This window comes from Oncorhynchus mykiss, chromosome 9 (assembly GCF_057628025.1).
Source record: "Oncorhynchus mykiss isolate SJ-2025 chromosome 9, ASM5762802v1, whole genome shotgun sequence".
Lineage (NCBI taxonomy): Eukaryota > Metazoa > Chordata > Actinopteri > Salmoniformes > Salmonidae > Oncorhynchus > Oncorhynchus mykiss.
Window position 1 is genome coordinate 57,587,196 of NC_143030.1, and position 10,809 is coordinate 57,598,004.

Consider the following 10,809-nt stretch of genomic DNA (forward strand, 5'->3'; position numbering starts at 1 on the left):
GGCACCTGTTTGAACTTGTTATCAGTATAAAAGACACCTGTCCACAACCTCAAACAATCACACTCCAAACTCCACTATGGCCAAGACCAAAGAGCTGTCAAAGGACACCAGAAACAAAATTGTAGACCTGCACCAGGCTGGGAAGACTGAATCTGCAATAGGTAAGCAGCTTGGTTTGAAGAAATCAACTGTGGGAGCAATTATTAGGAAATGGAAGACATACAAGACCACTGATAATCTCCCTCGATCTGGGGCTCCACGCAAGATCTCACCCCGTGGGGTCAAAATGATCACAAGAACGATGAGCAAAAATCCCAGAACCACACGGGGGGACCTAGTGAATGACCTGCAGAGAGCTGGGACCAAAGTAACAAAGCCTACCATCAGTAACACACTACGCCGCCAGGGACTCAAATCCTGCAGTGCCAGACGTGTCCCCCTGCTTAAGCCAGTACATGTCCAGGCCCATCTGAAGTTTGCTAGAGAGCATTTGGATGATCCAGAAGAAGATTGGGAGAATGTCATATGGTCAGATGAAACCAAAATAGAACATTTTGGTAAAAACTCAACTCGTCGTGTTTGGAGGACAAAGAATGCTGAGTTGCATCCAAAGAACACCATACCTACTGTGAAGCATGGGGGTGGAAACATCATGCTTTGGGGCTGTTTTTCTGCAAAGGGACCAGGACAACTGATCCGTGTAAAGGAAAGAATGAATGGGGCCATGTATCGTGAGATTTTGAGTGAAAGCCTCCTATCAGCAAGGGCATTGAAGATGAAACGTGGCTGGGTCTTTCAGCATGACAATGATCCCAAACACACCACCCGGGGAACGAAGGAGTGGCTTCGTAAGAAGCATTTCAAGGTTCTGGAGTGGCCTAGCCAGTCTCCAGATCTCAACCCCATAGAAAATCTTTGGAGGGAGTTGAAAGTCTGTGTTGCCCAGCAACAGCCCCAAAACAGCACTGCTCTAGAGGAGATCTGCATGGAGGAATGGGCCAAAATACCAGCAACAGTGTGTGAAAATCTTGTGAAGACTTACAGAAAACGTTTGACCTCTGTCATTGCCAACAAAGGGTATATAACAAAGTATTGAGATAAACTTTTGTTATCGACCAAATACTTATTTTCCACCATAATTTGCAAATAAATTCATTAAAAATCCTACAATGTGATTTTCTGGATTTTCTTTTCTCATTTTGTCTGTCATAGTTGAAGTGTACCTATGATGAAATGTACAGGCCTCTCATCTTTTTAAGTGGAAGAACTTGCACAATTGGTCACTGACTCAATACTTTTTTGCCCCACTATAGATGCTACCATGATTACAGATAATCCTGAATGAATCGTGAATAATGATACACAAGTGAATTTGTCCCAATACGTTTGCTCCACTGGGGGGGACTATGTACAAAAAGTGCTGTAATATCGAAACAGTTCACCCATAATGGGTGTAAAGACCCTCAAATTAAAGGTGACAGCCTGCACTTTAACCTCAGTCATTATTTGATTTCATATCCAAACCTTTGAAGTATAGAGCCAAAAGAAGAAAAAAATGCTTCACTGTCCCAATAATTAGAGGGCACTGTAAATCTATATTTCATCCATCCTTAAATGTATTTACTTATGTAATTAACAAGAGATCCCTGTTTCAACGGGATTGAATCCTACTGAGCGGTCATGCTGGTGTGTGGTGGCAGCTGTTGTCAGTAGTGAGAAGCGTACCTGATGCCTACTCCTCAGCACCTGAGCGAGGTGTTTTCCCACCTCGGCTGAGCGACTAAGACACACAGACCAGGGATTGTCTATAACACTGGCCACCGCAAGCAGAGAGGCAGGCCACGTAAGAGCAGTCACAATACCTAGACAGGGACAAGTAGGGGAAAGAGCTTCTCAGTAGTGGAGGGTTACTAGGCTATCTATGAGACTGGAGGACAACACTCAATTTAGGATGCTGGTTGGAATTCAACAATCAAACTTGCTATGTTCATGGAAAAGTTTTACTTTAAACAAAAATGTATTTAGACTTTGTTTCTACAGTGCAGGATTAATTGAGTGAGGGGCATGTTCAAAGTTGGTTGTTGAACTCCTGGGTGAAACCGGAAAGAATTCTCAATGGTGTAGCCTACTACAAAATCCTATTCAACCAAACAAAGGCTCATTTAATTCAGTCACATTGCTTGCATATAAACTCACATGGCCCCTTATTTCCACCCACACAAATATCAAAGGAACCCTCAGGCTTCTTTCTAACAGCTGTTGCCGACGTTCTACCAGACAAGCCTCCGCATCACGACGTGTCATCCCTATTGATAGCATTTTCAGCACAAGATATTGTAACCCATAAAAATATGCCTCCCCTTGACAAGATCAACCTAAGGTATCGTCTGTTCAACCAGCTTCTCTGAATGTATCCCTATGTCTTCCCTCTCATTTCAATGCAATATCTGTCTAATTAAATAAATACAAATTTGTACAATTCAGTGGAATTCCACTCTACATTGTTTTTAAAACAACTAGCCAGGGGTGAGGCATGTTTTGATGGGGAGGCGTGGTGTGATTACCTACCTGACAGTACGGTATACTTGAGGGCCTCCTGGGCCACCATGCTGACCAGGCCATCGAGAAGAGCAGCCATGGTGGAACCCAGGTCCCGAAGGAAACGAGACTCCCACACCAGACAGTACTGCTCCCCGCACGCACCCAGACTGCACCAAGGAGCCTGGAAAGAACCTGAGGGTGGGAGAGGGGACAGGAAGTGGGAGTTCAGCAAAGTGGATACCGGTAAGTGTGCGGCCCATGAAACTATTAGTTGTAATAGTGATAGACACCGATACGGAAAATCTAAATCAGTTGCATTTTTTCAATTTGCTACCGATATCATATGGTGTTATGAATAACATTGCAACTTTCTGTTCCGTCAAGATTCTCCTACATTTTGCCTCCATGGGTTTGTAAAGTATGTACAGTAGATGACCTTGGTAGTTAAGTGGCAGTCAGTGTATGTGGACACAGTTTGATGTTAGTATTATTGATGGTAAATTCTAAAGTGAGACTGGTGAGAGGTTATGCTTGCTCACTGTATTTTCCAGTGCACAGCCAGCCGGTCACAGCCACAGTCAGGTGTAGGTGCTTCCCTGAGCTCAGTGGCAGAAACTCAAACTCCTCTATTGCTCCCACCCGCTTATTCATCTTATAGCCTAGCGAGAGACAGAGAAAGAGCGAGTGAGAAAATAAGGTAAATGATCAAAGGAAAGACATTCTGATCTCAAACAAAAAATGTAAAAAGTAGACAAACTATCACCAAAAAAAAACAAGACCAACTATCTTCATACACTGCCAAAGTCCCTTCATCTACCAGTGATCTCACCAGTTAAGCCAGCCCCTGCTGCTCCAAACAGGGAGGCCATGATGGCGATGCCAGTGGCTGAGCCCAGAACAGCCGCCCCTCCTGCCCCTAGTACGGCCGATGCCCCCGCCGCCACCAGTGGCGCCGCCAACCCGCCCGTCACACCTACAGTTAAAGTAGAAAGTTTAAATACACTTTAGCCAAATACATTTAAACTCAATTTTTCACAATTCCTGACATTTAATCCTAGTAAAAATCCCCGGTCTTAGGTCAGTTAGGATTACCACCTTATTTTAAGAATGTGAAATGTCAGAATAATAGTAGAGAATGATTTATTTCAGCTTTTATTTCTTTTATCACATTCCCAGTGGGTCAGAAGTTTACATGCTACCAAATACTAATTGAGTGTATTGCCTTTAAATTGTTTAACGTGGGTCAAACATTTTGTGTAGCCTTCCACAAGCTTCCCACTGTAAGTTGGGTGAATTTTGGCCAATTCCTCCTGACAGAGCTGCTGTAACTGAGTAGGATTTGCCTCCTTGCTCACACACACTTTTTTAGTTCTGCCCACAAATTTTCTATAGGATTGAGGTCAGGGCTTTGTGATGGCCACTCCAATATCTTGACTTTGTTCTCCTTAAACCATTTTGACAACTTTGGAAGTATGCTTGGGGTCATTGTCCATTTGGAAGACCCATTTGCAACCAAGCTTTAACTTGGTTAACTTAACTGATGTCTTGAGATGTTGCTTCAATATATTCACATAATTTTACCTCCTCGTGATGCCATCTATTTTGTGAAGTGCATCAGTCCCTCCAGCAGCAAAGCACCCACACAACATGATACTGCCACCCCCATGCTTCACGGTTGGGATGGTGTTCTTCGGTTTGCAAGCCTCCCCCTTTCTCTCCAAACATAAAGATGGTCATTACAGCCAAACAGTTATATTTGTTTCATCAGACCAGAGGACATTTCTCCAAAAAGTACGATCTTTGTCCCTATGTGCAGTTGAAAATCGTAGTCTGGCTTTTTTATGGCGTTTTTGGAGCAGTGGCTTCTTCCTTGCTGAGCGGCCTTTCAGGTTATGTCAATATAGGACTCGTTTTACTGTGGATTTAGATACTTCGTTACCCGTTTCCTCCAGCATCTTCACAAGGTCCTTTGCTGTTGTTCTGGGATTGATTTGCACTTTTCGCACCAAAGTACGTTCATCTCTAGGAGACGGAATGTGTCTCCTTCCTGAACGGTATGGCGGCTGCGTGGTGTTTATACTTGCGTACTATTATTTGTACAGATGAACGTGATACCTACAGGCGTTTGGAAATTGCTACCAAGGATGAACCAGACTTGTGGAGGTCTACAATTTTGTTTCTGAGGTCTTAGCTGATTTCTTTTGATTTTCCCATGATGTCAAGCAAAGAGGCACTGAGTTTGAAGGTAGGCCTTGAAGTACATCCACAAGTACACCTCCAATTGACTCAAATGATGTCAATTATCCTATCAGAAGCTTCTAAAGCCATGACATCATTTTCTGGAATTTTCCAAGCTGTTTAAAGGCACAGTCAACTTAGTATATGTAAACTTCTGACCCACTGGAATTGTGATACAGTGAATTATAAGTGAAATAATCTGTCTGTGAACAATTGTTGGAAAAATTACTTGTGTCATGTACAAAGTAGATGTCCTAACCAACTTGACAAAACTGTAGTTTGTTAACAAGAAATTTGTGGAGTTGTTGAAAAACTAGTTTTAATGACTCCAACATAAGTGTATGTAAACTTCTGACTTCAACTGTACATTAAATAATGGCAGAATTTTCCAATGAGTGAGTAATACATTTTTGGGGGAATTTCTCAATGTTGCCTCTCATACTAGAAATTGGCCCAAGTAAAAGCACTGACCAATCACAGCTCCTCCGCCCACAGTGGCCAGGCCAATGAGAAGGTAGCGTCGTAATTTGCGTCCTCTCTCTTTTGTCTGTCGCCGAGATGACTCCTCTCTGAGAGATAAAAGAAAGAAGACAATCTGAATATACAGTGAGATACATAATGTCTATAAACAATATATGTATTGGTGCATTCATATAGGCTTCTCAAAGACAATGTTTACAATGTGAAGGAAGTACTACAGTTTATGGTTACATGTTTCACCACAGGGTCATTCCATACTAAAAGCCAAACCAAGTAGACCATAAAGGATAAACAAACTTACTGTTGTAGTCAGTCCTGAGGCAAAGCAATGACACATAAAAGAGAGTACACTGAATGTAATTACCCATGCAAAAATCACACTGCCGCATACATGGTTAAACATTTTATCTAGTTAAACATCTTCATGACGAGGGAAATTTGTTTTAATTCATTCTTCTCTCCCTCACTTACGCGGTCTCCACCACTCCCTCTCTCAGTCGTTCGCCCAGCGTCGCCTCAAACTCCTCCAATTGCGGAGGGGACACTCGCAGTAGACAGCTGACATGGCGAATTAGGACTCGTGATCTGGAGTCATACAGGCCTGTGGACAAAGTATGTCTTGGTCACATTCAGAGACATTGTTAGTACTTTATGAACTTTCCAGTTATGATGAAGGCCAACACTACTAATTAATGTAAGCTACTTACCATCTTTGACAGAAAAAGACACAAGGTCCTGTGAGTGAGAGAGAATGACACAAGGAACTTGTGAATGATCTTAGAAGTGTCAGTATGCCCAAAGCTTACTTTGTTTTGAAGTGCTGGGCCACAAACATAAGTTACATGCAGGTCACTTGTGCAAAAAAGAAAGAGAGAGCATGGTCATATCACCAATACACTGATGAATCATTCCAGCATTTGATTAGATATGTGCAGGGCAGTGACCGAACCCACCTGTGTGATGGGAGTGGCACCTGCAGACAGTAGTGGCTCTGCCTGAAGGATAGAGAGGAAGGTGTCGCTGCCCTCGAATCCCAGGCCTGCCAGAAAGGCCCCCATGACGGGCATCACCGACTCGTCCAGACCCAGCCATTGCACCAGCCCCTCCAGGTACAGCTCCCGGAAACACCTGTACAATGATTAGAGGACAAAAGATTAGGCAAAGCCAGCAAGACGTTCATATTCATATCAACAAATGCATTAAAATAACCTTACAGAAGGACAACCATCTCTGCATTGTTCCCCAATGCTGAAAAGGGCCCGTGTGAAACAGTTTGGTAACCCTTGCAGTACAGTACCTGTTCTCAGGTCCAGGAAACAGCTGGCCCAAGGAGACCCCACAGAGCCCAGCGTAGGCAAAGCGCCCTGGTTCAGTCAGCTGCCTGCCAATCACTGCCACAGAGATCGGTTCATCCGGCCTTTCTCGACCGGGCTTCTCCCCCCCTGGATCTTTAGATATTGACAGATAACGTTACTGCTATTACACAAGAACAAAATGTATCATATCTTGATAAAGGTTTGATACATCTGACATTTTCAACGATGCTGCACTAGAACAGTCAGTGAAAGGTAACAACAAATATACAAAAATGTGCTAGCTAGCTACATGAAAAAAAAATATTCTCCTGCATCACGGAGAAACTCACTGAACCCAGGCAAAAATAAGTCCCCCCAAAAATATTTAGCAACTTGCTAGCTAGCTACCTCCTTCCATACACTGCCTCAAATGAGTACGTTCGCTAACTAGTTAGACAACAAAAATAAGTTACTTGTTCTAGTTAGCTATCTATCCAAATAAACTGGGGACTATGATACAAGTTATCTAGCTAATGTGCACTCACTATTCGAAACAGCTGGCGGATAGATAGCTAACGTTAGCTATGTAACGTTAAGTTAGCTAGCTAACGTTAGCTGGTTTAAGTTAACTAGCTAGACAACCCCACTTTGACACGTAGATGTTTCTTTATAAATGCAAAACATGATCGATTACCTTGAGTCAACACTGGATTAAAACAGTGTTGTTTTGATCTTTCCTCCTCCATTTCACTTTGTTAGCATGATGGCTCAGCTAGGTTGTTATTATCTACTTGTGGTTGAAAGTTCAATGAACTTTTTGCAACTTGACCAAAGAGCTGACGCGTCCAAGCAAGGTCGTGTTCAAAATTGTAACGTTGAGACACAGCTTGTACAGACGTGTAACGATCTGAAACACCTCGTTCGTTCATTCGGCAAGAGTAAATGGATGAGGGGAAATTATTATATGTTCCCTCAATATTTATTGGAAAGGAGCATCAAGCTCATCAACGTGCACTTTCACCATACTGTGAAGTGCATCATAACTTTTCATCTGTAGCCTAATAAACTGCATACTTTCAGTGTTGCCAACAAGCCTCGTGTGTTTTTGTCTCATTCCATTTACTAAAATGGATGGCACGCCATTAATGGACAATCTTGTCTATCTCTGCAGGGGAGTAGCCAAGGAACTTGGCTATTTTTTATATTTCTCCAGGGCTCTTATTGTGCTTTAGAGTTTCCTCCACATTAAAAACAGACATGTACTGCAGTGCTTCGATGTTGTCTGGCAGTCTCACCCTCAACTCATTAGTGAGGGATATGGTGAAGGCTACACACCACTTTCAGACATTGTTTTAATCCTTAGGCACAAGGTGGAGCTCAGCTGCCTTTGACTCAAAAAGGTAACCATGGTACTGTTTGGGACTGATGTATCCATCTATTGGCCCTTTGAGTACATCAACATTTGCCAGTGGATTCAGCACCCTGCTGCTCACAGACATGATCAGGCTAACCAAGCTGTCAAGTAGCTTAAGAGGATCTACTTGCTCTCTCTCAAAAGCCTTGATGGCCAACTGTACCTCACCCAGCACTGACGTCAAAAAAGTCAGATCCAATATGTTTTGAGGATCACTGTACATGGAGTATAAAACCTCAGCCATGTAGCAGTGTTCACTGGACTTGGTGACTGCGAACTGCAGCCTAAGCTCCTCCCACTGGTCCAAAATGCATGAAACCGCAGGTTCAATGGAGAGCCAACGTATGGTTATCTGTAAAGGTTTCTCCTCACAGTTGATGGTCTCATATATGGCCTTGTAGGCCTCCCTGCGCTTTGGAGACACTGAAAACCAGTTATAAGTCTCTCGAACCAACTACGGGGGATGATGTCATTGGAAGCATGACCAACAGCAAGCTGCAGAGAGTGGCACACACAGCGAATAAGAACCAGATATTTGAGGCCATACGCCTCCTTCAGCACTTTATGGACCCCTTTGTTAATCCCTGTCATAACAGAGGCATTGTCAGTCCCTATCCCCAGGAGTTTCTCTTTTTTAAGACAACACATCTCGAGGAAAGCCACAACAGCACGGGCTATAGATTTGGCATCTCCCTCCAACTCAACAAGCCCCAGAAATGTTGATACAATTGTCTGCTTGGTGTCACTAAAGTACCTTATCACAACCCCCGGGTACTTTGAAACATTTACATCCGTGGACTCATCGAGGAGGAGGCTGAAACGCTGGTCACCCACATTTGCAACCAACTTTTTCAGAAAGGATGGTGCTAGAACACCATTAATAATTTCTGTGCACTTTGTCCTGTGCATTTTGAAGTGGGTAGCAGCAGTGGAGTCTGAGAAAGCAGCTCTACATGCTTCTCCAATGTGATCACATGCCAGCATAGAACAGTGTTTAGCGATAGCTAATGCCATGGTGGCCTCAGCCTTTTTTGCAGAGTCAATTTTTTAAATAATAAATGGCAGCTTGTTTTGAGTGGAACTGTTATAAGGCTTTGCCTTTTGAGTATGTTTTTGAGTTGTCATGTGTTTTTTTACATCACTAAGTTTGGCGTAGAAATCAGCCTTACAGTACAGGCAGTATGCCCGTGTATCATCTCCAATAAACGGCTTCAACCAGCCTTTGAATTCAGGATTCCCACTGCTTTCTGTATTTTTGAGTGTACAGTTTAGACTGAGACATGATGAGCTAGCCAGCTAGATGTTTAGCTTATGTCACAGAGAGGCACACACACAGTGGACAAGGTGAGTAAGTGACTGAGGTTGTGTGAGTCAAATGCAATGATTTTTTTTGTGTGCAGTGATTTATTTTAGACAAAGAACATTTTACATTTACATCCCACCCTGAATGTAAGCCAGGGCGGGATCAGCCAGCGGCGGCTTCCCGCATGCGCGATTCATTTGCAGTCGGGACGTGGAGGCGGAGGTGTGAACATCTCCTGCTCTGACTGCAGCTGGGAGGGACTGCTGCAAGAGGACTGGGCCACCTGTGAGTGAGTGCTTTGGGACCGGGGTGGGGCCCCGCCCCCCACGACAGCACCCGCTGCTCGTTGAGAAGAGTAAGAAAGATACGTGCTTTCACGTCAGTCTCCAAAAGTCTCCAATAACATCAGAAAAAGTCACTAGATTTGTCGCTAGTCGATTTTCATGAAAATGTGTCGCTAGAGGGGTCTGAATGCTCACTAAATATAGTGACAAAGTCGCTAAGTTGCCAACACTGCATGCTTTCCTGAGTCGTGGGAGGACCACACAACACAATTGATTTTACTAACACAAAAATATCCCAACTTTTCTATCGAATTTTGTTTTGTGGACATTTGGAAAGTTTACCGATAAAATGTGCGGTCTATTTCAAGGCCTCCCGGGCGCTGTATGTACTGCAGCGCCAGGTGTGCCATCAGAGACTTAGGGTTCGCGCCCAGGCTCTGTCGTAACCGGCCGCTACCGGGAGGTCCGGGAGGTACGCACAATTGGCCTAGCGTCATCCGGGTTAGGGAGGGTTTGGCCAGTAGGGATATCCTTGTCTCATCGCGCACCAGCGACTCCTGTGGTGGGATGGCGGCTTGGTTGGGTTGTGTATCGGAGGAGGCATGACTTTCAACCTTCGTCTCTCCCGAGCCCGTACGGGAGTTGTAGCGATGAGACAAGATAGTAGCTACTAAAAAGCTATTGGACACCACGAAATTGGGGAGGAAAAGGGGTAAAATGTATAAAATAAATAAAAAAAGCATTTTCCCACCACTAACCAATTTCTCCCCAATTTCGTGGTATTCTTGTCATCGACGAAGGTTGAAAATCATGCGTCCTCCGATACACAACCCAACCAAGCCGCACTGCTTCTTATTAACACAGCGCGCATCCAACCCGCAAGTAATGTCATAGGCCAACCATATTAATAAAATCATGACAGCTGTGATGGAAACTGTAAGTTTCGTCACAATTTTATAAATGCTGACAGAACATTTGTTCATCTGACATGGTGGGATCTTTTTGTGTGGGTAAAATGAATTATGCGAGAAATAGCGGTGGGAACGCCTTAATGCGCAAATATGGATATACCCTAATAACCATCATATAAAAGTAAACTTGGATTCACACAATGATATGGTGTGTGGTCCTCCCACTGACTCGGAAACCATGCAGTTTATTAGTTAGGCTACAGATGAAATAATGTATGATGAACTTCACAGTGTAGCGAAAGTGTATGGTGATCTTGATCCTCCTTTCCAATAAATATCGAGG

At 43.6% G+C, this 10,809-nt stretch overlaps 1 protein-coding gene across 2 annotated transcripts in view; it reads right to left on the bottom strand.

Annotated features, from left to right (window-relative positions):
- Positions 1-7,747, bottom strand: part of tmco4 (transmembrane and coiled-coil domains 4) — a 39,975-nt gene extending 32,228 nt beyond the window's left edge. For both annotated transcript variants that reach the window (XM_090184683.1, XM_021616201.3), the window contains exons 1-10: positions 7,249-7,747; positions 6,557-6,707; positions 6,213-6,387; positions 5,967-5,994; positions 5,731-5,860; positions 5,251-5,348; positions 3,371-3,514; positions 3,081-3,200; positions 2,569-2,733; positions 1,726-1,862 (exon numbers count right to left, since the gene is read on the bottom strand). In XM_090184683.1, the coding sequence (XP_090040809.1) occupies positions 1,726-1,862; positions 2,569-2,733; positions 3,081-3,200; positions 3,371-3,514; positions 5,251-5,348; positions 5,731-5,860; positions 5,967-5,994; positions 6,213-6,387; positions 6,557-6,707; positions 7,249-7,300 (1,200 nt within the window). In that variant the 5' untranslated portion in view covers positions 7,301-7,747. The remainder of the gene's footprint in view (positions 1-1,725; positions 1,863-2,568; positions 2,734-3,080; positions 3,201-3,370; positions 3,515-5,250; positions 5,349-5,730; positions 5,861-5,966; positions 5,995-6,212; positions 6,388-6,556; positions 6,708-7,248) is intronic.
- Between the last annotated feature and the right edge of the window lie 3,062 nt (positions 7,748-10,809).